Raw genomic sequence first — 27,709 nt, 5'->3', positions numbered from 1 at the left:
TCATGAAAGGATTTAGACACACAAGTAGGATAATCACACTGGTGGTGGAATCTCTTCACAAAATAAACCAAAACGAAACAAAAAATCAGCTGCATCCAGAGAGTCCATTAAGTAGTCTCATTTACCAGTACCTTAAATAAGAAAGAATGTGCATTAGTAACATAGAATTTACTTGAAAACATTAATAAGACTCTATAACACAGCTGAGCTATAGGAGGAATTCAGTATAACCATCTTTTTTTTTTTTCCATTAATGCAATTATAAATTAGATGATGTCTTCTGACACCAGATAAGCCAGCACTTAAGTGTGTGGGATGTGCATACAGTAGGAGAAGAGACCACACTGTTAAGATGGGTAAATTTTTAACAAGTAGAAGAATTGAAGGAAGGCACCCTAACCCTATTTTTTTCTGAATATGAGCTCAGCTTTTGTAAATTTGGGAAATCTTACTGGACCCAACTTGCAGAACTGCAGAGTGATCCCTACATGTAAATTAGTATGCAGCTTGGCAGGAACTATCACAACACAAGAAACTAAAAAGGAAAACCAGAATCTTAAATAAAAAACCCAAGTGTATTTAAGCAGGAAAAATATAGTATATATAGAATTATATATGAATATAAGAAGAATATACAATATATAGTATTACTATCAGCACTGACACCTTATTCTGAGAGAAAAAAGTCAAAGAACTGTATACCCCAGATGTCATGTAAGATCCCATATACAGCCCATCCTCACTTATACCTCATTTAAGAGGTGCCAATTTAAGCATGTAAAGGCATTTCTTTAAACGTGAGTCTAATAAAATATAGTAACATTTTCAGTTAACTCCCACCCCCCAAAAAAATACAGCTACAGAATATGTTGAAATCCCTCAGATGTCCACTTCTAAAACTAGTGTGAAAAACTTAACCTCCGGTTGCTACATACAACTTGCTTTAACAGTGAAATTAAAGGGGCACTTTCTCCCCTGGGAGAGAAGATGAACGAAGATCATAAAATAAGGTACAAGTAATTGACCTGATTTTGATGAAATTGTGAAATGATATAATGAAATACAGTATTGTTCTTCATATTTAGTCATTGGGTGCTGCATGAAAAGGCAGTTAGTTTAGCAGTTCTGTAAATGTGTTTTTGCCACGTTGGTGTTCTTTATTCTGCCACAGCAGATTTTTCCTTCACCTTTCCGTAGTTGTAAAATCATGGCCCTGCCCTACAGAGACATGTTCAACAACAGCACTGTTGCCATGCAAGACTTACTGCTGTTTCAGCACATGAAGGATGAATTCAATCCTCAGTAGATTCAATCCTCAAACCTACTATACTGATGACTGCGTTGGAGTTCCAGTGTTTCATTAAAAGATAAAATATAACAAATGAATTAATGGAGTTCCTGTACTGAAGTTAGAAGGAAAGTCTGGTGAGAGAATTCCAGCTCTTAAAAGCAAAAAGATATTTACCACAGTAAATGCCTAATGGGAAGCATCCCTGCTCCAATCAGCGACGCAAATTCTATACATCATGTTCTACCCTAACACACAGCTGAGCAAAACTACAACCTGTAGATACCATCACTGATGCTATTCATTTTCAGACATCACAATTTTAAAAACAAGTAAGAGCTGGACATTTCTTGCAACTTCTCCTGTCCCCAAGCTTGCCATGTAAATAATATACCAATATATTGGTATATATAGTAAATAGGCTGGTATATAGTAACTATATCTATACAGTAACAGTAACTGTATCAATAGTTACTGTTATTTGAGCACAAGGGCAAAAATGGCTTCTGAAGGCCAGAATGAGTTGCGTTGAGAATGTTTTCCACTTGTGGGTCAGAAAGGCACTGACAAGCTTAGGGAAGGGAGAAAAAAAAATCTTTTTTTATGAGTTCCAGCAGTGCAAGTTGAGATATTTATATGCAGGTTACTGATTAGTTGTTTTTAAAAAGCAGTAAACCCAAAATTTAAGTTGCTTATCTGCCCGCTTAACTTTGAGATTCATATTATTTTAGGTAACCCCATGTGGTGAAGAATCTGACCTGAAATTAATATTCAAGTTGCTTAGTTCAGCTTGTTAAAAATTTACCCACTTATCCACAGTTGGTTTTATTTTATTCTTCATAATCAATATTGTTCTCATTCACAGATACATTCCAGAGTTAGTAAATCAATGTCAGTCCATTTGTTCAGTTTGATTTTTGCCTAGCATTTGTTTAGTTTGATTTTAGTTCTCCTACAAGCACAGTCTCTTCCATGCAAAGAAAATTACAATTGAATAGTTAATTCAGGCTGAATGAGTAGAAACAAAATACAAACACATCATCACAGGAGCATGCTAGAGTCCTCAACTGTCTGTTTAATTATCACCCCACCCCTCATTCCACTAAAACCAAAACAAAGAAAGAAAACTAAACAATCACCCCCCAAAAGCTTACTAAGCAGCAGCAGTAGCTATACTGTAAAATACTTTCTTTGGAATGAAATTAGGAAACACAACAACAAAGAACAAATGACATTACGATATAAACTTCTTTTTCTTACCATAACAGTATCTTAATGAAATGTCTTACTTCTGGCATAAGTAACTAACACCATCATCCATATTAAGAACTTTCTTTTAAAATAAAACATATATTAATAGGCTGAAGATGCATCTTCATTGCATATGCACACAGTTCCTCTCCCCAGCTTTGCAGATAGGCTTTTTAGACTCTCTTCTCTTTATACAAAATGAATTCACTTATCCATCAAGAGCAACGTATGACAAGAATATTCTCTAGATTTAGTAGATGAAGATTTCTAACCACACAATAGTTCCAAGGGGACCAGAAAAATGAAAGGGGTGCATGAAGCCTTTCAGGAACAGAAGAAAAGTCTTCACTTTACTTAAATGAGATCTTCAAAATAATTTGAAATGTTATGAGAAGAAATACGGGATAAAGGATGGGACCTTATTCTAACTGCAATGCACACTGTAATGCAAGCAATGCAAAACTCTGCTAAGCTGTTCCAACCTATATCCTTTTTATAAACTGCATACAGTCTGCACAGCTAGGCAACGGGAGGGGACAACTCAAGGTTTCATGTGCATCTAAAAATTATGAATTTCATGGCACATGAGGATGAATTCGAGATGGCATTCATTTGGTTGCCTTAGGTACCATATGTCTAATTCACACTCTCAAACACGCGTGTGCATGAACAACAAAAAGCATCAGTCATTTTTGCGAAAAATAAACAGATGGAATACAAAAAAACCCAACACTTAAACTAGCGTAGATAGCTTTTAAAGTGATCTAGTTTGAGTAATAACTAACCTGAGACGTACTTTGCTCCGATTAACATTATCATGCTACTCATAATAAAAAAACCCAAAGGCAGACTACAGAAGATACTAGTGTCACCTGATGTCATCCAGGGGAGGGTGTTTCCAGTCAAGCAAATCAAAAGAGAAATATATACATAAATTGCAATATATGGGTTAAAAATCATATGAACAGCAAAAAAGTAACAAATGTAGTGACAGTTGCAGAAAAACTAAAAAAGATTATGCATAATCCCCACAATAATTCAAAACAGGCTTTCAGTGTTAAGAGTTCAAATGCAAATTCCACTGTTCGCACTATCTAGGTTGAGCCCATTTCTAGTATTCTTCAATCTTAAGTACTTCTAGCAGGCAGAAGACAAAATTTCAAAGCAAGAACTAAGGAAAACAACATTTCGCCCCCAGTGTTAAATCAGGTAATCACTGAGGGTAAGTTTTGATAAACTTTTCACATAAAGAACCAGATCTAGTTTTATTTTCAGCAAGGCAGAATTTTCTATCCTTCAAAAGAAAATAAAGATATATAAGTAAAATATGCATCAAGCACTTGGGATTTTAGGATACATAACGGAGATTTTAGATGTAAGGCTACTAAATCACAATGGACAATACTGAAGTGAATATTGTTACTCATCCTAAGTTACCTATTTCCCTTCCAAACAGCCTTGACAGAATTGTTTGAATGACCATGGCGTTAAATAAAATACTTAAACCAACATATAGGATCATAAAAGGAAAATTTTAGCTTTAGCTTTCAAGAATAAAGTAAAAGACTTCATGCAGCTTGAGGGCTGCAACTGTGGATTCTGGAGGGAGTTTACATTTTGAGGATTCTTTACTTAATACTTTTCATTCTAGTAGTTTTTCCAACAAAAGGCAAATGAAATGAAGATAAGGCCCGCAAATGATGTGTTGTAAGATGATCCTGGACTAAAAACCTATCCTGAAACAGTGCTGAAATATAGATTCAAATTAGAGATCCTAGAAGACTGCACATTTTATTTAATTCAAACCTGACAGATGAAAAATCCCTCTACTTCAACAGAAAGTTCTTATTCAGTCCCTCAAAAGTGTTTGTATATTCTCTGTGTGCGAACAATAGGTCTATGCAATTCTTCACTTTGTAACTTCTTGCTCTTAGCCCTTGTGGGTCAAACAGATTTTGATGTGGCTATCAATCCCTCCTTCCTACACAGCAAATAATAAATGCAAGATATTATAGCAAGAAAAATCACAGGATGAAACTTTTTGCCTTTGCAACATGAGGTTATAGTATAAGAAAGCTTATGAATTCCCTGCACTGTCTTCGACTTGTGTCGCATCTCTTCTTCTTGGTAAGATTTCTTCCTTTTCTAAATTAATGCCATTCTGCAAAACCTGCAGTTAGTCTGCAAAACCTGCAGTTAGTCTTGATTTCATGTCGTCTGTTTTTAGAGCCCTACAGGATATTACTTGTGCCTTCCCTTCAAGAGGAACACCTATCTGTCTATTTTACTACTTTGTTTCCACAGCACTTTTAAGTAATAATTTTTAAATTGTTGGAACAGTCCAGAGATGGTGGTAACAGAAAAGGTCACCAAACTCCAGATTGGCTAGCTCACCTAGGCTAACTAGCTAGTTAATAATACTTGAACTGCATTAATTTCTAATTTACCATTTGGAGGAGCTTCAGATGTCTCCCAGCCCATAGATTTCATCACAGCTTTCTTCCATCTGGCATAACGAAATTCGCTTTCTGAAATTGAGAAATCAGAAAACTGAAAAGCCTGTCAATGCATAGGAATACAACAACAAGTATTAAGAAGCAAACACTACAATATTAGCTTTCCACTCTTTTGCAAAGTATAGATTGTATGCACGGAACAAGTATTACAAAATGCTGTTTTGAATACAAAAACAACCCAAAACAAAACAACTCAAAACTCCACAGTTAGGCGCAGTAAGGAGAAATAAACCATAAAAACAATTTTCTGCATGTTCACCAATGAGAAGATTTCTAGGTAGGACAACATGAAGCAATCGTTATTCATGTAGAAGCCCTTCGGTGTTGGAAATACTGCCCTGAAGTAGGGATTACAGCAGTAATTATAATCAAAATGGTAAGACAACATTCTGTAACGAAAATAAAGAAATAATTGAAAAAACAAAAATGCATCTGTCTTGTGCATGGATTAATTACATCAAGTACATGCTTTCCATCTCTAGAAGCATTTAAGAACTGATGAAAAAGTTAGTTAGCTAAGAACAATGATTAATGTAGGCTTTCTAAAGCCAAAAGAAAAGTCTCACAAAAATAGTCAGTCTGTCCTTTCTACATCTGTGAAAACTCACAAATGCACAGGAGCTTTAGGAGACATCTTTCTCAGTAAAAGCCTTTCAAGATTTCTTTGATTTTCATCGCTATAAATCAAAAGCTACTAACTGCAATGCCCAATGCCAAGCTTCTTTCAAAAAGAAGATAAAAACACCTGTGGAATTATGCTGTTTTAACCATTTTCTAATCTTACTAGTCAATAAATGGACAAAACAGCAAGTGAAATGCATTTTAAACTAAACACTACAAAGTTGATTTTCAACATTTGTAAGGATATTTTTATACAGCTGGTTTTAGATCACTGTGTTAGACTGCAACAAAGAAAAAACCCAATCTGTTGGACATCAAATACTAGGTCTGCAAATTCTTAGATAATATGAAAGGGTTTTACCCTCTGGGTTGATCTGTGGTTCAAATCGTTCACATGTCACTGCTGTCAAATCTCCAGGATTCAGACTCCAAATTCCAACTCCTTCTGCAGCTCCTGCTGCCATAGCAGCTCCTAGAGCTGTTGTTTCAGGCATTGATGGCTTTACTGAAGTAAATCACAGAGAAGACCATGATGATTTTTAATGAAAGTCACCTTGACAACATCAGAACTAAAGATTTACTTACATATCTAGAATGATACTTATTTTTGTATAACTGCTATATGCTTCCTTTAAATTTTCCAACTGCAAACCTCATTTTATTGCCATTCACATGGTTATGAGGCTAAGCTCACAAGTCTTTGAAATATCTCAGATCACTACTTCCTTCAAGGCTGAATCATGCAATGGCCCATTTTCATACTACATGCAGGGCTGCTGACCTCAACCATCAGTTTCCTTAGACTACTCCTGTTAATAATATACTATTTTTTTGTCTTCTCCCTCCCTCCTCAAAGCAGTGATCACTGGCTAAGTTATCAGTCTTGTTCCATGCTCTAGATATTGTATTATTAAAAGCATTTATATTTAGAAGAGGGATCTTAAAAGAGGCTACACACCTGCACTTACGAGCTTGTTTACCTTCCACAGATGATATAGAAGATGATCCCACCCCCAAGATGTCAATGGTAAATCTGTTCCATTAACTCTAGAATTGTCTGCTTCTCTGCTTCAGGCAGAGGATCCTTTAAAATCTGATTTTATTGATCATAGCCTTTCATCTGCTAACTATGCATACGAATGGGTAGTATAAGACTTGTGTATTACATATTATTGAAGGCAAGCTATCGTATCTCTAGAGTTAAAAACTTTCTGCTGAAGTGTCTCACGTTTATATGTAAGAGATATCACAACGTTTTTCTAAATGGTTTTCTAGAAGCTGCATATTAAGCAAGATTATTACATTTATGCAGCAAATTATCAGTCTTCAGTAGAGATGAAGATGCATAATGTCCTGATGTTACTCACTGACCCACTGCATCCTTAAGAATGCTAATGTATATTTTACAATACTCAGCAACTCAGTATCTGCCACGGGTGTTAAAATATGTCTTCAGAACAATGCACCCTTTTCACTGACACTAAAATGCCCAGGTTTTACCTGAAGTCTTTAAAGAGCTTTAGTGTACCCTTCAAAAGCTAAAAAGCCTTTTTATTATTCTTGGGAGCTTTTGTGAAAGAAGTGTTACATGATCATTTCTAAAATGGCTGCTTTGCTGTTGGATCAGAATAAAGGTATTATAAGCTTTGATTTGCCTCAGAGAGGAACGCCACCATTTGGGTTTGTATTTCATATTATGCATGCCAAGAAAACTAGTTGCAAGATCCCCACTGTTGTTGTAACCTCTGTTCCCTTCTTCGATGCTGCTGTGGGAGGAAACAGAGTGCACGATAATGTTTTGTGGGTCTTCTTTCACATTGTAAATGAAATCAAAGCCTTGTGAAGGCAAAGGGAACAGAAAAAGGGCTACTTGCTATTTGCTGAAATGCAAGAGCAAAACAAGAGCAGTGGAAGTGCAAAGGCCTGATCTATGTCTGAGCAAAAGTCTCAGGGCCAACATGTTGCAGGACAGTGTTAATTTCACTGATTTTAAAATTGTTAGATGTTTAGAAATTCATATGACAATTTTGAAGTTCAACACCATCACAGTGCTATAATATTTCAACACATGAATTGTCAGTGATTCTTTGGGGAAGTGAACCTCAAAACTGGATGCAAGATCTAAAATTTTTTTTCTGAAATGAACCCAAACATTCTCAAGCAGTAGCAAAAGACCAGCAACAACAAACCAAGCCATCCAACTTGCCCTCATTAACCATTACAAACCGATATTGTTTTCAGCTTTAAAAAGAAAATGGGAGTTGTAATTTCATCTTACCTACTGGAATACAGAGAATATCTGATTGGAGTTGCATGAGGACTTTGTTATTGGTCATTCCTCCATCTACCTGTAACTGATTTAGTGGTATCCCACAATCCTTGTTTATGGCATCTAAAATCTTAAGTAAGAGTAATATACATTATGATTTAATTGCAGAGAAATCCATTATACCCTCTGAGTGTAAAATACTGATGAGTCGTCATTTTTTGAAAAGTGTTAAAGCAGATAATTCCCCTCCCCTATAAATCAAGAGGGCAAAACAGAGGTAGTGACAATACATTTTTGTTTAATATACAGCATATGCATTCTATTTATTACAGAAATCCTAGTATAGGAGATGTTTCTCCTTTGATGCTCTATATCTAGCCTATGTGTTGCTTATATGGTCTGAGAAGAAGAATTTTGAAGAAAAGCTGGTAACTACAACATTTATCACAGCTAACAAAGGAAGAAGTAATACTAAGTGGAGTCCTTTACCTGACTACAATTTGTCTAGATACTTTCTCTAATTTGATGCACTAAAGAACTGAAAAATTAAAAAGTTTGAGGTGGCAATCTGGAAGACACTTCAACAGGAAATGCTGAACTGTTTTGAAAGAGCAGCCTCTTGAAATATTTTCAGTTAGTTGTTGAAAATAGAGAATTTTACATTTCACAAGACAGACTGCAAAAATAAACAGTGTAATTTTTTGTAAAATTATGTTTCTTTTGGGCACAGTGGATAGCTGAAAATAAATGAAAAGTGTTAAAGTGTTTGCAAGGGATAATTAACAAAGAGTGGAGTATTTAATTCACTGATACCTATCAATATGCTTTTAGAGGGTTTCCTAAAAATGTAAGATTTGTCTCAAACCTTAGCTACTGGTGACACCATGGCATTATCCTACAAGTACCTATTAAATGCGGAATAGTGGTTTTTCTAGGGTTTTGTAAAAGCAGTCAGTTAACTGTCTCAGTTACATTTTTAAAAGTTAGTACATAACTTTTGTTGACAAAGTTAGGCATTAACTAGTGCAGAATGACTTTCTCTTTGTAATTTTTCGATTTATTTGAATAAAAAAGAGGTGTGCTTTTCTCAGCTTTAAATGACAAAGCAACATATAGACCCCAAAAAAGACCAAAACTACAACACATTCTGTGCTGTTTCTGTTCATAAAGTACCCAGTTATATGATCCTTACTGGGAAAAGTCAACACAGTTTTTAAAAAAAAACAAAAAAGTTGTAGGTTTGTAAAGTAGTAAAAACCATATAGAGAGGAGTTGTCCGGTAGATTCTACCTGTTCCCAGAAAGTCAGTCGGCAAGGTCCCTTAGCAGAAAATCTTTAAAGTAACTAAAAGAACTGCCACAGGGTAAATAATGGTTAAAAATTTGAAGGTAAGAGTAAAAGGACAGTTTTCATGGTGGCAGGATCTGTCCATGGGCCTGCACTGTTCAATAAGTTAGAAATAACCTGGAAAAGAGGATTCATAGCACAGCAGCAAAATTTGCTGGCAGTACTGAGCTAGTACTGCTCCCCACCACTTATTTCCTTCACGTATATAATTTTTCATTTGTCTGTGCTGATTTCACCTGCCTTTTTTACCATTCAGAACTTCAGCAGTGCCTCATAATCTCAGCTTTACATATACATACTGTGGGAGGCTCTGACTTTGTTTACCACTCTGCAAGAGCATGTTGGATCATCCTATGTGCTCAGTAGAGATTAAAAAAATGAAAAGAATGCTAGAAAACAGGAAGGGATGAAGGAACAAAAGAAATCATGATCATGTCGCTGCTATCTCTACTGTACGGAGGTTGGACGAAGGGCAAGGTATGCAGGTATGTAAGTTTTGTCTAATGACAGCACTGTACAGCTCTTAGAACTGACAAATTGCCTATTTTTCCATAATGCCTTCTGGAAGAAAAAACATAACAAGTGTTATCTGTCTGCAAAAGGAAGAAGGTTTTTGGATAACAAGGAACAGAAACTTGGAAGGATTGGATGGCACAATAAAACAAGCAAAAACTCCAGTGAATGTGAAATCTGAGGGTTTTTTTGAGGGATATTGAAGACTTCCTTTTTAACTGGAATTAAAACAAAAGAACTTTGCTTCTGACAAGACAGAACTAACAATGTATCTTTGAAAAATGTACATATATTTTACCTGTGTCACTAGGACTTAATCTGTTAATTTAAGCATATCCAGAGACCTGATCAGGCACTCCTGTCACTGTGATAAAAGCATATTGACTAAAGCATGAGGAAGTATTAGATCTATTTAGTTAACTTCACCCTCACTCAGTCTGAGAGCTTTATTCCCCTCCCTCCTTCCCCCAGCCACATGCCCTGTGTCTTGTTATGACATTCACTACACTCCTCTGTGACGCAGCTGAGGTCATTAATCCAGCAGAAAAATAGCCCAGCAAAAAGAGGGATAATTTTCCACTGGAAAGTTCATTGAGCTGTCACATGAGAGGGAATGGATGAGAGGAGGGACAAGGAAAGAGAGGAGCAGACAACAAACTAGACTACCAGTTCAGTTCCCGGTAACTTTACCCTGACTTCTAGTACCAGAATTAGAGATACATCCTACTTCCAAGTTCCTTCATGACTTTCTGAGGATGCAGAGGCTGTTAGCACTGCTTCAAAAGCAGACATCTGGTTGAAACTTCTGGCTCTCTTTTTCCACATAAGTACTTTTCACTCTATTCTATGTCACTGCAGAAACAGCAAGCTGCTTTCCTCCTCTCACACAGTTTTAGCTGTGTGTTATTTTAAAACTCAGTATATTTAAATAATGGCAAACTAAAAACATGCAGTTTTTAATAAAATTTAATAGAAAAACTTTAATAAAATTAAAGTTTGACCGTTACCCTTTGGGGTCTAGGGATTTCATTTTCTCCTGTATTTGTATGGAACACAGGGAGCGTAAATTGATAGTAGATGGTGATATAAAGATTCTAATGCTCAGAACATACTGATATCAACCCCTTTGATTTGGCTGGAGGACTCATTTCTTCTGTGAGAATTTAGGTTTACTGTTGCAGAATGCCTGCTAAGGCAATACAAGATGTCACAGGCAGGAAGTGAATCCAGATTTCCCTTGGTATGTTTTCTGGTGTCTTGCTTTAACTCATTTTTGTTCTTGTGTACCAGAAGCAACATAAGCCATCTCCACCACAGCAGACAATATACAATATAGTCTCCTACACTAATGCAACGTTTTAGTTATGGCACTGGCCTTGTCATTTTAATGTTTCTACGTTCTGCCTCTCAAAATATTTACAAAATATGTTCACCTTATTTTAACTGCTGATAAAAAGCAGCATTTCCACCCCAAAATAATGTACCACCAAACCATATCATTGTAGCTAAGCCCACAGGAACAATTTTTCAACATTAGCACCATGTAAAGAGAAGAATAGCATCCAAGTACTATATAAAGTATATGATTAAACTTCATTAAATCTTTTCAATCCTCTCTCTTCCTGAAGAGTTACAGTCCCTGTTAGCATATTATTTTACAATGAATTTAGGACCCTTTACCTCTCGTGTTTGAAAGCAGACCGCTTCTAGTGCAGCAAAGGCGATGTGGTTTTTATTTGTAAACTGAGTAAGGCCACAGATAATACTGTTGAAGAGAAAAAAAATCCACCCAAACAGTTAGGGCATACTTCTTTACCAGACATACACCGTTACGTCAGACCTAGGCCTTCTAATTCGAAGCTCATTCAGCTCCATTGTATGAGGACTTCTTTTTAATATTAAAAATCTTGTTTCTCTTGAATCTAAACTCTCTCATCTCTGTTTTCTTGACAAACATTCTTTCAGTGCCCAATCAATAAGACTGCCAGAAATTAAAATTTTATTGCCAATCTGCATGCAAATGGGTGCATATTCACCCATGCATACACAAACACACACACAAATTCTAGTCTTCCTTTAAGAAATGTATGATAGAAGCTGATTTTTCTTTAAAAAATAATATCACCTTTCACTAAAATCTTAATAAATTCTCTAGTGCTTTCAGTTCTTAAGGAAAAGCCCAGCTGGGTCAGTGCTGTGCTCTAAATGCTTAAAATTGTTTTCAGATCTGTTCTGATCTTCAGTTGCTTCTGCACCTTCGAAGACATTTTTGGATATGGAAATTATGCTACATCTAACCATGAGTAAATTGAGTTCTGTCAATCTACTCTAACCTGCAGAGCAAATAATCATCCTTTCATTCTATTTCAACATCTGAGGAATAGTAGTATACTACACAGTAATGCTGCTATATTTGGTGCTGGATACATGCAAATCCAAAGATATTAAAGGACATTTTTAGTTGTTGCCATTCCGAAAATCATCTTTTAACAGTTAAAATGTTAAGCACTGTGGTCTGAAAAACTGTAAAAACATCTAACTCAAAGATTTTTTTCTTCCTTACATACAAAAATCATCTAAATTCTAAAGGTGCAGCTACCTGAAACTTTGGGAACTAGATATTCTTTATTTTCTCACTTTAGAAAAGTGATTTTATATTTAAACTTCTTATGCTTCTGTGACTCCCATGGCATGTTGTGATTCCAGCAACAGTGGGCAAGCTCACAATATCAGAAAAGACAAATAGAAGGTTATTGTTTGAACTAGTAGTTCTAACTAGTACCAGGTAGTTAAGTGTTACCAACCAGGAAAGGGACTGGAAGGAGGGGAGAAAAGAATGTTCAATAGGCTGGGAAAAAAGCTGGACATAAGGGTAAGGAGACAGAGGAGAAGTGGGGAGGAATTAAGTAGCCTGTATCATTTGAGATAGTAAATGCATCAGCCATGGGAAACAAAAAAAATCTAATCAGCACTAAATTCTTCACTTTCTACTTTTGCTGCCTGATGGCTCACAGGTATGCAGACCTCCTTTTTCTCTTTCGTGAGATGAAAATCCTTTCAGAACCAGAAATGTGTGAAGAAAAAAAGCCAGCCCCATCAGTGGCAAGAATGATAGAACTATCTTGTACTTGTCCTCACAAACAACCCAAATGTTTTCCGTGCCCCCTGTCCCCTTTTGCTGGAGAAGGGGAAGAGAGGAGGGTGAGTAGCTGATCTAGCTAATCTTTTTCTCTTAGTAGCAGTTGCTGTTTTGAACAGATTAAATACAAGAAAGAAACACAATAGTTGCTTTGGGATACCACAGAGAATGATGTATCCAGACACACTGCAGAAACAAAAAGAACAATCTCACATACCTGGGAAGACTAGTGATAGTATTTGTAAAATCATTAAATTTCCCTGCAAATGCAGTGTTTAGTCATTTCCTTACCCCCTTGCACTGGGTTCCCAGTATGGTGCATACAGTCCTGAAAATGCTGGCACAAAGTAGCAGCCATAAGAAGTCCCCACTTCCGCGGCCAGTTTTTCTAATGCACACACACAAACAGTCTTCACTTAGCTTTTCATAACTGTACCAACACTTAAATATGACACTTAAAGGAGCTATTATTTAAATAGGGAAAATATTCAGAATATGTTAGGTAGCTACAAAAATAATCAAACCACATACAACTAGAAAATACAACTAACTCTGGCACTCTGCTCCTCATTAACTAGTTGTACATTTGCAACAATATGAATGACAGATGGGGCCCAGGGAGTTGTGGAAAATGTAAAATGTAAAATGAAAAATCAAAACCGAAACCCAAAATCGTGTACTCAACATTCTGACCTAGATTCTGTGAGGTTTTCAAAGGGTATCCTGTGCGTAAAGAATGCAACCTTCAAAGCAGTTCAAAAGGTCACACTTTACTTGCATTTAAGTCAAGGCAAGCAAGTGAAACTGGATCAAGACCAAAGGGAGTAAAGCTAAATTCCCATTAATTTCAAATGGATTTAGAGTTCTAAACTCTCAGTTTATGTATATAATCACAAGGCCAGCTACAAGGAAATCTGAAGTTTCTTAATACATGAGTAATAACTTTGGATAGCTGAACTCCCCAATATTAAAATGCTTGTAATTTTAAAAATTATATTAAAACATCTAGAACTGCAAAGGAAGTAATGCTAATGTGCAGCTCCTTCCTATAACAAGAAAGTATTTTTTTTACTGCTTTTGTAAATTTCTTCTGTTTGCATTGATCAGAGAAGCATAGCAATAGAGAAAAGAAGTAGGAAAACTTATTAAAAAAGTTCTTTTAAAATGGTACTTTCATACAGGCTCCAATTAAAAAAGGAGTAAAGGGAGAAGGAAGGACATATTCAAGGAAACAGGAGGAGATGATGAAGTCCCACATGACTTTAACAACACTGACAAGATTAAAGTTCTTGAAACGCAAACCTTCCAAAGGTCTAGTCAAACTTGCTAAGCCAAGAGGTACTGTAGCGTTTCAAGAGCTGGCTAATTCACATGATAGTAGTTTATATTCTTCTGTGTGATCTGCAAAGCTTTCTTAGAGAAAAACAGACTGACATTTTAAGCTTTTGCTTAATCTTTGAAGTTTTACGTAAAATTTGAATTCTAAATTTTTCCACCTTTGAACAAAATATCAAATTATTAAAAATATGTAATGAACTGCTTTTTAATCCTAAATCTCATTAAAACAGACACTTTCAAACTGTTACACTTGCATGCTTCTGACATTTTCTCCTTTTTCAAAGTTCGATATATTCCTAGTTCCTATAATGTCACACACCAGTTCAGCTCAAGCAGAAAACATCAGCTACCCAAATGCTGAAAGTTTACTGTATTCTTACCCAAAACAGATTACCATCCTCCACAATTCCTTTAAAAGGCAGCTTTGCAAACTGAGGTCCCTAACTCAATGGATGTGAAGCCTTCTACATAAATTGTTGCATATGTAGGGCCTCAGTTTCTCATGTTTATGACAGGAATGAATATGTAGGTTTAGGATCAAATATGCTCTGGCTTCTGTAATAGAAACTGAAATACTCTTGGCTCTGGAAAATTCAATATTGTATGAAACCAGAAAATACACTGTTAGTATCTTCCTGAATATCTGCTTGCTAGGGAAACTACTAAAAAGTAAAGATTGCAATAGAACAAAGCTGACAAAAGGTTTCAAAGACTGTATTTACATGCTGGATGAAATACATATATCAATAAACAGTGATTTTATGGACACAGAACAAATTGTTCAAACACAGCAAAACATACGCATCTTCCAGCTTTTCCTTGTTTGAGTATTTTGAGCTTTCATTCAACATTAGAGACATCAAGACACTGGAAAAGAAAACTTAAAAAACTGAACAGCTCCAAATTGTGAATACTCACCAACTTCCTCTGAAGTCTTAACGATACCTAGATTGTCCCTCAGCCAACGAACAACAGCACCAGCTATTGCAACAGATCCCTGAAGGAAACAAAATCACTACAACATTAGGAGATAGCAACTGGTAGCTTTGTATTCCTTTTTACAAGACTGGAGAGGACGGGTAGCTGCATCCTCCAACTGCAGGCTTACAGTCACAGCTTAAAGCACTCCCAAGAACGCTCACAACCAAGCCACAGGTTTCTTGGCAGCTGGAGACATGCCATGTATAAATGGCAGCCTGTACCACATAGAAAAGGTGCAAATTGCATGATTTCTTTTATGGGCGAGAGTTACCATGATATTTCCTAAGCAGTCTTGTCTCTCTAACTTAGGTCTTCTCCTGAATATATAAATATGAGGTTCGGTAGTCTCAGCCTTCTTTTTCCGACAAATTAAGGTTTTCATGCTTTCATTTAAAAAAACAAGACTGGTTATGTCTTATCTATAGAGAGTATAAATACAAAAGCCCAGACAGACAGAAAATTTAGGCACTTGCATTTGCCAGCAAAGTTGCTCTGTTGCCTCAGCAAATGGCCCTGAACGGCTCCATCATATCATAGATGAATGGCATGGCTCCCATCTCACTCCAAAAGTCCAAATGGACTTCTGTACAAGACAGTCTCAAGTCTAACTAGACTAAGCTTCAAGTAAAACGGGAGCAGCACTATATTTTCATTCAAAGCCATTGCTAGAAGAAGCAGGGGTGTTTTGTAACCAGCTAGCTATTACAGTTAGAAGATAGGGGTTTGATTAAAAGAAAAGGCTGAATCGACATTTTTTTCCTCTCTGGAAGGTGTCTTAACCAGAAGATTGTAGATGATTCTAGCATGCACACAGGAGAAAGGACACAATATCTTCTGTTGAAGACATTTCTTCAGACAGTATCATTAAGGACTTGGAGATGAGGAAGAAGCAAAGGAAACATGCATGTGTTTCAGCATGCAGAAATAAAAATCACTCTCAAGGCAGTTCCAGTTCTTGGTTTAGGAACATGGGTTAAAAATAAAACAAACCTCTCACACACCCACACATAATGAAAACCCCAAAGTTTGCCCGAACATGGCAAATGCAAGATCAACTTTCCTTAGGGAAGGAAAAGGAAATGAACACAGCCTCCCTCAACCTAGCAATGTACTGTAAGCCACTAACTATTCTCCCCGTGAAGAAAATCCTTTGTGTTGTCTTTGTCTGTTTCACATGAAAAACATAGGCTCTCTGCAAATGATAGCAGCAGAGAATTCAGTATGCGTGTTTTGAGAAGAACTATTAGATCAAGCCCCCTAAGCAACATAGATGGAAAAATAATCATTCTGTTCTTCCCGATGAAAACTTTGGTGCCAAATAGGTGCTCAGCTGATCTGTGCTTCAGAAGCAGAGCTATAAAACAATGAACCCTGAAGTTAAAGTAAAAATCCAATTTCCTACAGAATTTGGATGCCCTCAGAGTTGTATGGAGAACTGAGGAACTAAATTCTGGAATTAGGCACCTAAGTCTTAGTAAATAAAGTAAGTTCGAATTGTTAGAGGATTCTTGTCCCAGAAATTTGATTTAGATTTTTAAAAGATAGAAGAAAAATCCGTTATAATGAAATAAAACCCAAGGACATTAGTTATGACTTTTATTGTAAGAGGATAACTGACACACTACTACTTTTTTCCCTTTTTTAAACCCAATTTTAGTATAATTTTTTATGTTTTATTTATTTATAACTTTTATTAAAGATCTGAAAGACTGTGTAACAGAAAAAATAGCCATCATTTTAGCTATCATGCCCTGCAAATATAAATGATGCAATGTGGAAATATTTTTGTTAGATTATGTGATAGATTGGAGATAGGCATAACCAAAACCACACATAAGCCTTGAGGCACAGAAAGATATTTTGATTTCCTTGTAACTGAAGAGAACATAAGGATACTAGAAAACAGAAGTAAACGAGAACATGCGGATACTAGAAAACAGAAGTAAACGAGAACATGCATCACCACAAAAAGGAAGAAATTAGTGGACTTACCTCTAGTGCATAACAAACAGGTTTGTCTCTGCCCAGTTTGTAAGCTATTGTGGTTAGAAGACCATGCTCAGAGAACACAGACTAAATGGAGAAAGGCAAAAGAAAAGGTAAAGCATGAATGGAGGCAGAAAATATTTAAATAAAAATTTTCCAATGATAATAAACAAGACACAAAACCTTCACTGGGAAAAAAATTAAATCTGGAAAGTTTAAACAAAGTAAATTGTCAGTCACTCTAAATAAACATCTAAGATAAAACCCTCAGATCGCTGGTGATAATTCTCATTTCCACAAGCTGTCTCAGATCTTTCCAGCCTCCTTATAGCAAGGAACTGGGGGTCTTTAGAAGGACATGTGAATGAGAAGGAAGCCAAAGGTTTTTATTATTTATTCAACTACAACTACAAAGAAACAATGGGAGAAAACGAAGGGAAAAAATACGATAGCCAAGACAAGGAGAAAAGCATGTGGTTAAGTAACAAAACACTCAGCACTTCTGGGTGAGGCTAAGAAACATATACAAAGAAAGAGTAAAGAACTTGCTATGAAAAGTTCTTTTTGGAAATTTAAGGAGCTAGGAAATGGAGTCTTACTGAAGCACCTTGAACAAATGATTACTTTCTATTCTTTCAAATTTCAGTATGCGCTTTTCCTTATCTCTAGCAATAATTGTTGATAATAAGTTTAAGAAAGTCTAACATATGGTCGTACCCAAGAACTTAAAAAATAAAGATTGTAAAAAAAAAAAGGGAACAACTAAAAAATGCAACTGACCTTCTGACCTGTATTGCACAGCAAGAAACATCCTGTTCCATACCTAGCATGAAAGCAAAGGAAAGTTAAAACCAGGACGTTTAAAGGATAACTTGGTACTGCAATTCATGAATCCATGACTCCCCTGCAGAGAATCAAGACACCACATTTTGCCCCTTGAAGGTTATTTTACCATTAACTGATGATAAAATCATCCTCAAAAAGTTGATTTAAATGCAGCCTGCAGCTGAAAAATCTAGTCCCACACCTTTCGTTCTGGTTATTTCTTGTATAATACTTGCTCAATGAGCAGATATGGCTGAAAACTAAGTGTGAATTCCTCTTTGGTGGCAGTGTTTACCTACTTCAATTTAAGCTGATTATGAAAGCTACTTTATAAAATAAATATTTCACAATATTAAATTCAAGCTTTTAAAGGGGAAAATTTAAAAAACTTTGTTCCTGTCACAAAGAGGATTTTCATTAAATGTATTGAGTTCAAAAATTTCTACAAATGGGATGTTTGTCATTCGAAGACCACATCACATATATGTGTGCATACACACACATATAAGGACACAGTTTAATAAAAGGAGTACAAAATACACAAATAGGTTAAAAAACCCTCACTCTTACCTTTTAGTTTAGCTGGCAGGTTTTTTTTAAAGTTCTCCTGTGTTATAAAAGTATTTCCTATAATAAGACTTTGTGACAATATTACTTAGAACCATGTTTGTTTTACTAAAATACAAGGCCACTAACCATTAAAAAAGATAAAGTGAAGGTTAATTAGCAACAAGTATAGATTAATGTGTAATTAAATCTGTGAAAGTCCCATACTGTGTATGTACCTACATGCTCAGTTAGGTAGAGAGCTTTTCCTCAAATGAATGTTTGATTACACCAGTTGCCTGATTTAACTGATCAGCTATTTTAACAAGGGACACTTAAGAGGCTGAGAAATAGAAAAAAAACAAATGTAAAATTCTCCACACTCAGCTAGACACAGAAGCAAAACTAAGCACTGCGACTGAAATGAACCTTTCCCATCTAGCTGTGGGTTTTTTTGTCATGCAAGTCTATGCAATCTAACTCACACAGCCTGTATTTGTTTAACTTTAGCTCACAATTTAAATGATGCTGCAACTGTTTTAATCTGTGTTTTGGACAATTTTAATATTAAAAACCTCCTGTCACACAAGAGAGATTTCCTCACAGTGACTTTATTCAAAAATATACCTCAAAAACCACGTAACTTTAATATCTTCACTATTTTATATAAAAGTCAGGACACTGCTTGCTTTGTAGGTCAACACAGTCAAAAGGTAGATCTGTAGTTATGTGGTAACTACAAAAGCATTTGGCAGTTAGCTTGAAAGCGAACATAATACTAAATTCAAAACAGAACAGTGTGTTTATCTTACAACTTTCATAATAACTTACGTATTTTTTGCCTGCCCATCTTGAAAACACATTTGCCCAACAAGAGCAGCAGACTGGTCACCCAAGCACTGAAAAGAGATTTTTTTTTTTTTAGCAAATGTCTGCATATGAATCACATTCATGAAAAAGGAATATGAACAGATATATTTAACTACAACTCTAATCTATTAGGACCATGCAGTTAATTGAAAGTGAGGAAAAATCTACAGAAACAACCCGTGCTTTTTACTACTCTTCCCTTTATAAGAACTGTAAATGAAATGTGTTATGCTACTTCTGGTGAACAATTTAAAGAAATCAAAATTAAAATTTACTATCTTTATGTATCTTGTTTTGGATAAAGCTGAGAATCTGACCAACCATCTGACCATTTCTGCATTACGTATATACTGAACTCCTTCTATATATAAAGCAGAGCTTGCTTCCATTTTGTTATGTGACTCATTTACTTAGAGATCCTAAGTTTCCCACAGCACTACACATATGCATTAAAGCTGTCAGCTGTATTTTCACAGCCAGACCTTAACTTAATGAAGAATCCAGTCAATTAATAATTCAACTTCAAAAGTTTACTTCAGGTTTAACATGAAGTGAAAAACCATCAACTTAGTTTGTAGCAGGATTCACCCATCTTAAAGCTTTTTCCTGTGAAGATATGTTCATGCAGTATCAGGTTCTCATGTCAGAATCTGTGCTGAAGTAGGACTTACCCCAGAAATTGGTACCCCTGTCAAAGCTCCAGATTTCTGATTCACAAAAAGAGAAAGAAAAGCTCCAAATTAGCTTTCCATGACTACAATTTAAGGCAATGAAAAAGAAGCTAAACTTGTAATGCTAAAATGAAAACAAAGAAGGATCACATAAGCAACATGGTTCAGTTCAGGTGTACATTGGACTTCAGCTTAATGCAGCTCATGCCTAAAACACTAAAAAACAGAGAGCAAGAAATTTACAGGTATACTTTATGACACCTCAACAGTTCTTAACACAAATTTTGTTGAAATCATAGTGTACAGAAAATAAGGTTCAGTGTAATCTGTGCAGTGTCAACTGTAAAATGCAAAAGTGCAAAATAGTGAAGTGACTAGAAAAAAATGTGATTGTGATGATACACTAAGCAAAGACACGTGCCTCATTTTAAGATACAGCGTTTTAAGTCTCATACAGAATTTCTTCCAAACACTACTGTGTAGTTTTTCAGTTGCATTCTCTCAATAGATATCAGAAGAAACTTATATCCTGACAATTTTTACTTCTTTCTTTAAATTGTTTCTTTGTGCAATTGTGAAAATGCATTTTCAGTGAAGCCATGCAAGTGCATTTCCAATCTGAATCTTTTTTCTTTAATCCTCATTTTAATTAACTGGTTTTAAGATAACTGAGTTTATAAATGCACTAAAACCCCTTGCATGAATCTGATGTTTTCACTATAATATAATGAATATTTGTAGACAGAATGGCCGGCTTTTCTCATTTATAAAATGAGACAGCCAACATCTATTAGCCAGTAGCTGTATTTTTTACTTCACTATAGAAACAAATATTCAACAGCATACAAATGCATACATCAATATCACATTTTAGAAACAACTTTCGCACGAACTCTAATTGTATTATCTCAAATTTGGAAATACTTGCCAAATTTATTTGGTCTAGAAAGTGTGCTTTTACAAATCCTTAAACCAATGGAAATGCACAGCATCTGAACAGAATGGATAAGATATAGGTGGTCAGCCTAATGGAAGCCTCTACTCACCAGGCTAGGACAGATTTTCTACAGTCAGCAAAAGGAAGAAAAAGAAAAAAAAAAAACGGAAGGGAGGGGGAAGAGAAACAGAAGTTCACATTTAAAGTGACCAGCTACTCTGTTTCAGTTGCCAGGTAGTATCTTTTTCCATTTACCTCACTCATTCAGCTTAACACAACTCACTCTCATCCTTTTTTCACATGAGTAAAACTCAACAATGACTTCTAGAGGAATGTCCATTAACAGATTAGCAAAAATATTTACATTTCAGGCAAGTTACAGTTATATTTTAAGTAAAAATGTCATAATTTGTCTTCATTAAAACATGCCTGTATGTTCTTAGTAAAACAATAGGGCAAACTACCAGGAAAAAGAATGCAAAATCACAACATCCAGTTTATCAGATTCTGAATCTAATAAATTAGTTGCCACTGTATCAGAAGAGTTGGTGCTACATCAAAGTAAACTTGAAACCTCAGCCTCATGATAACAATTAATGATTTACTCCTAAGTAATATTCAGAGCTGCACTAGAAGCAGTGTGCTTAAAAAGACATCACAATATTCCAAAATACTATTTTTACTAAATGCTATGTAAATATACCAACAAGAGAAGTTTATTTTTCAAAAAGAAGGGAATCTAAGGTGTCACTTCAAATTTTTATCCTTATCAAAAACCTCTCCCATCTTGTTTTGTCTATTTGACACTTAAAAGAGAAAACAACAAACATTCAACTTAATATAATTTTATGCAACAGTAGATAATGACATACTAATCATAAATCAAAAAATACTGGTCTAGAAAAAGCCATTAGTTTTCATCAATGGAAATTCTGTCAAAACCATATTGATATAGTTATATTTTTACAAGATTAACTTCACACACACACACAAGAAAACATACCATCAGGCCATAAATCTCAGAGGAGCTTCGTACTTTTGGGAGTATTTCCATAGGAATATCAAAGAACCTGAACACAATACAAAATAATTCATATATATGGTCAGCGCTAAATCAGAAAGCATTTTTGCATTTATTCTCTTAAGTAAGTTTAAGCTGTAAAGAAAACAACCCACTATAACAGGAACTTTGCTTTCTAGAGTTTAATCCATCATTATGTGTTTTTCCACTTGTTACAGTATGTGACACTGAATTATGGAGTAAAACAGCATATATTTTAATATTTTGAAGACATCTCCAACTCTTTCATCTGGGAAGTCACTCACCTTCCAACAATATCTTTATAATATTGTTGTTCATAAATTTAAATTTAAATATAAAATAGAGACACTAGCATTGCAACAGCCTTACAAATTTGATTAAAGAATAAAGAAACTATTAAATGTCATTGTTTCCATGAACCACCTACAGAAAAAATCTGCTACTTTTAATTAATCCAGACAGTTGTAATTTGGACATCTGGAGAATGATGAGTCTTAATTACCAGTGTTAACAGTAAATACAAAAGTAATTGCTGATCTTATTCTATGTAAGAAATCTTACTATAAAATAAGTTTCTTCACACATCACTTACAGAATCTATTTAACTAACAGTATTACTGAAAAACCGAGCTTACTGGCAGAGCTCAGGATCCCATTCCAAGGAATGAATGTTGAACAACATTGTTCTGCTGGCATTGGTTACATCTGTACAGTGAACACCTCCATTCTTTCCACCTGTCAAACTCTGAAAAAAAAATATATCAACAGTATTTGCCAAGAAAAATGTAGGTTTACTTCAACTAATTACAAAAAAATTTTCTAAATTCACAAAGCTTTCAGCTTGGGACTGGGGACTCTGATATTTCTGCAACAACTAAAGTGGCAGACCTGTTATAGTGAAACAAAGGCATGAGAGAGTTAGTAAGCGTACAACAGTACCTCCTGGATTCTTATATTGCAAAGGTGGCTAATACACTTTTCTAAAGTTCAAGATTTTTCCAAAAGCATGAGCAAAATTTTACAGCAGCCTATGAATGGTAATAGTGATACAAGGACAGTAAAAGTTTATCTTGTAAGGAACTTTAATGGAATTTCTTAGTGGCTTGTATTGACATCACTGTGTGACCAGTGGGCATTATGTGTCACAGTACTTTGCACAGGAATTTGCATGGTATGGAAATTAATTTTAAAAAGAGTGATAATAAACTCACAAATACATACCCATATAAGCCATGAATCAATAGTCCCAAACATAGCTCTTCCATCATCAACTGCTTGCCTAATCTCTTCCACGTTATCCAAAAGCCATCGAAGTTTCACTGCACTAAAATAAGTACTAAGTGGAAGACCAGTCCTAAACTGTCAAAATAAAAGAAAAACAAGTAATTTAAACACCATGCAAGTATCTTTTCCATGAATACTGTAATTTTATATAAAAATGGTGATAGTAAGTGAAAAAACAAAGACACAAAACTCAGAGAAATTACACAAACTTGTTATTTAAAAAGTACTAAGCATACAATACATAAGTCTGAAAATATGAAAAACAAATGAGTGCATTAATGGACAAAGATCAAAGCTGATCTAAATGCAGTTCAAAGACCATTTACGTGGAAATAGTTGTTTGCAGAAGTCCTGTCTTATCTAGGATATCTCCATATGACCAGACAGCATGTAATGACAACAAAATGAGCAGTACAACACAGTAAAGATGGGATTTGTATTCTACTAGAACTTAAAAATCAAGTAAGTGTATATGGGTTTTGACATCCATTTCCTACCTATAGGAAAGCATGTAATATATAGAATATGTATAAAATCAGTCAAGGACAATATAAATCAAAGAATTATGACACCTTTTTGCAAGTATTTATTTTCCAAATTGTTATATATATCCTCATATTAAAAAAAAAAGAATTTGCTCTTTATAAATTATCTTCCCAGTTCTTAATAAATTGATTGCAATTAATTTTAATAGTATGGAATAAGTTGAAAAAGGATAATGTATTTCACATCAATACGTTATTTTCCAAACAGTTTATTTCTATTTGCTCTTAATTTTTGTGTGTGTGGTGTACTTATCATTGGATAGGTAGCATGTGATTAAGTTTCACTAACGATTACTCATTTAACTTCTCTAGTGAGATATGTAAGGAGTGTTAACCACATATTTTGAGGAAAATAAACATTCTCCAGTCTCAGATGGGTGTATAGTATTATGCACTTTTTTTATTATTTGACAAGCTAAGAAGGGACTGGAAGCTACAGCTGACTGACTTTGGTTTGGGGAATTTTAAGCACACATCTCCAAAAACATTATACACTGTAGCAATAAGAGTCCATCTACTATTTAAGTGTTCTGTAATATCTCTTACCTTAAAAAAGGCTTTGTTTTTTCCTGGAATTCTTTTAAGAAGCCGCTCAACTGTTGACTGTGTTCTCAGGTCAAGCCACACTAAAAAACATGAATAAAATTAACTGATCAACTCATTTAATACACAAAAAGTGACATGTACAAGTTTCTTCTACAAAACTAGAGCTCTTGCCAGTAAATTCTTGTCTTTATTTTTAGATTTTCATGTAGTTGAAAGAATATTGTATTGCCATTGTATTTTAAATGCACTGTTGCAAAAATTAAAAACGTTTAGATAAACTCATTTGATTTAGAAGAACAAATGGTCTGAGAAATCAAACAGGATTTTCCACACAATAGGATATATACTTTATCAGAACATAAGCAAATGACTAATACTACTTTTTTTACAGCAGATGACTGTCATTAAACTAAGAGGTTGAAACAAATACCAGGTTGATTATTTACTATTCCTGTGAAAACTTTGAACTACCAGAGTTATCAAGGTACAGCTGGGCTTAAGATAAAGCTGTTAACATGTATTTGAATATAGAAGAGTCCTGTTTTTTCAGTGATACTATGCAAAACTAAATCTGGCACTTGACATGGCCTAAAAGAACAAATCTAGACAAGTACCATTTCTCAGCTGACATAATCTGAAAAGCTGAGGTAAGTTAAAAATAAAACTTCAAATCAATAAAGTATTCATTAAACCTAGTAACGGGTTTTTCCTTTAAAGTAAAATCAAAAGCATCCTGAAAATTTATTAAGCTCCTTCATTTAAAAGGAGGTGATTTGGCATAAGTCAAGGGCTTCATTCCATGTCAAGGATGTACAAAACCCCTCAGGAACACTGCTTTTTATTAAAAGCCCATAAAGCGATTTATTAACTATTAAGTAATAATTTTAACAGAATAGGGTTTTTTTTAATTGCACTGGTGTATACAAACACGCGACTTATGACACAGATATCAAATAATCAAAGAAATTAGTAGGCTAGGCCACAATGAGATCTGCATGGGAAACTAGGAAAGCATTTCTCTACAACACACTCATTTTACAATACTGCATATTCAGGAAGTATAGTCATTACCAATAGCATTATAAAGAGGTTCTCCAGTTGTCTTGTCCCAAACCACTGTTGTTTCTCTCTGATTGCTGACTCCAATGGCTTCAGGACAAAATAGAAAGAAGTAATCTTTTCAGAAGGTTTCTTTTCCCCTTTTGGGGGGTGAGGGAGGAAAGGGAGAGGTGGAGAGGAGGGAGGAACAAGTAAGGAGAAGAGGAAAGTCATGGGAAATAAAAAGCTTCCAACTTTTTAATGTTATAATCTAGAAATACTATTTCTAAAAACTCATCATTCGACTTCTGCTGCTTAACCTATGTGCTCTAAATCTCCCTCTTTTGTTTTTTGCCACAGAGACAGCAACAACACTGACAGGGGAACTACCTTCTCCCAATAAGTCCTAATTTAAATTTCAGAATGTCTTTATTCATCACTTGCCTCTGTGATTTTGCAAGATTAGGTTAAGTCTACTTTGAAGATTCTGCATTGCTAATACACACAAAGTACTTATTTTCTCATTATTCCTCCCAAACAAACTGGTCTCAGTTCCAATTTAACATTTTCTTTGAGCACAGCACATGCTGCCACCTTTCTATTTATTGACTTAAAAACTAGAGAATCTGACTTGCTCAACCATGAGTATGTTAAAGCCCTCAGTTACCCTTAAGTACTAGGAATACCTTTTATGTTAGTGATGTCTATGTTCAGTTGTTGCAGTTTCTCACAGGCCCTTTCGACACATTCATGGACAGACTTTAGTATTTCCTTTGGATCTTGTTCCACCCATCTTTAACAAACAGTAAACACCAGTTAATAAAAAGACAAAAAAATTACATTTAGAGAAAAAAAGAAATTCTAGTCTGAAAAATCAGCTGAGCATTTTGACACAATCATAACTACAAAGTATGTTTTACATATCTAGAAAAAGTGTAATGAATTTCAAACATCTTTTAAACAGTAAGCTGTATTTTCACAACAAAACCATCTGCAGAAAACAAAGTATTTTGTTTTGTTTATTCCATACAGAGGGCTTTGGCAGCAAATGGTAGGTTAGTTAGGAACAAACAAACAAACAAAAACACCTCAGAGAACAAACTAAGCAATTTCTATGGACTAAGTTGAAGAACATGATTAAATTGTAAAAATGACCAGCTTCATCACTTTAAATAGGACTTTCAGTCTTGTTTAAATTTGAGCTTTAAGCCTTAAAGCTTAAACTTTAAATATGTTAATGAGCGATCAGAGTAAAACACTAAGTATTTTTAGCACATGTAACTCAGAGCAGATACCAGACATCCAATGCAAGTTTTTTTATGCCATTTTTCCTACCACACAGTCTTTTATAGCAGATACTATGTTCTTAATAATTATTAATCAACTTCAGTTTTGATCATTCATAGATAAAATACATAAGCTCTACCAAAATGTACACAAATAAAAAAACACAGAAAATTCATACCCTTCTTTAGGGAATTTCTGCTGTATCTCAACTTGATGGTGACTCAAGAGCTCTGCTGTTTTTGCATTAAAAACCTGCAAATAAATTACACATTGGATTTTTCTATGAACACAGAAGATTAAACAACAATAAATTAACATTTGTTCTTCTGAACAAATACAGTGCCATAACAATTGATAGTAATTTTCTATCACCAACCCAAATATCCATATAGCCTGGGTTCAGATACATGAATTTTTGTAATTAAAGTAAGCAAATAAAATTTTGGTAAGCTTTGCTGTCAATTATAACTGCTTTTTTTTCTTGGTAGATTGGGAAAGAACCACATTTTTTCTTGTGGAGAGTGTAGAAATTAAACTAATGATGCATTTTAGAACATACTCTCAGTAAAATACCCACTGCTAGTCATAATAACATTTCTTTAGTTCCTGCTCTGATAGTCTAATGCCAGAACTACACCTTGTCTTGGGTTAGCTCACTTCTAGAAAGAGCAATTTTAAGAGACAATCACATGTAGTTTAGAAATCACAGAAAGGACCAAACTGTGAAGAAAGGAAAAGCACCTAGGCAGAACCCAGTTTGTTTCAAAACAAACTACAAATACAGAGCTCATGAACAACCTGACAAGAAAAGAACATCACTGCAGCAACACAATGCATTAAAAGATAGAAGAACATGCAGAAAAGTGACT

At 34.9% G+C, this 27,709-nt stretch overlaps 1 protein-coding gene across 1 annotated transcript; it reads right to left on the bottom strand.

The window, feature by feature from the left end:
* GK (glycerol kinase) lies at positions 1-27,092 on the bottom strand (the record flags this gene model as incomplete). Its single annotated transcript, XM_010296534.1, has 19 exons — positions 1-131; positions 4,987-5,067; positions 6,038-6,181; positions 7,955-8,075; positions 11,486-11,570; positions 13,236-13,332; positions 15,201-15,279; positions 17,256-17,336; positions 18,030-18,072; positions 19,452-19,519; positions 20,162-20,197; positions 21,208-21,225; positions 22,102-22,168; positions 22,776-22,885; positions 23,362-23,499; positions 24,516-24,595; positions 25,587-25,664; positions 26,240-26,346; positions 27,019-27,092. Coding segments are annotated over 19 exons (1,521 nt in total), but the record flags the coding sequence as incomplete, so codon positions are not given.
* Positions 27,093-27,709: the final 617 nt, after the last annotated feature.

The sequence above is a fragment of the Phaethon lepturus genome, unplaced genomic scaffold (assembly GCF_000687285.1).
Source record: "Phaethon lepturus isolate BGI_N335 unplaced genomic scaffold, ASM68728v1 scaffold47861, whole genome shotgun sequence".
Classification (NCBI taxonomy): Eukaryota; Metazoa; Chordata; class Aves; order Phaethontiformes; family Phaethontidae; genus Phaethon; species Phaethon lepturus.
The sequence above is the reverse complement of the archived record's forward strand: the minus strand, read 5'-3'. Positions and strand labels throughout refer to the sequence as shown.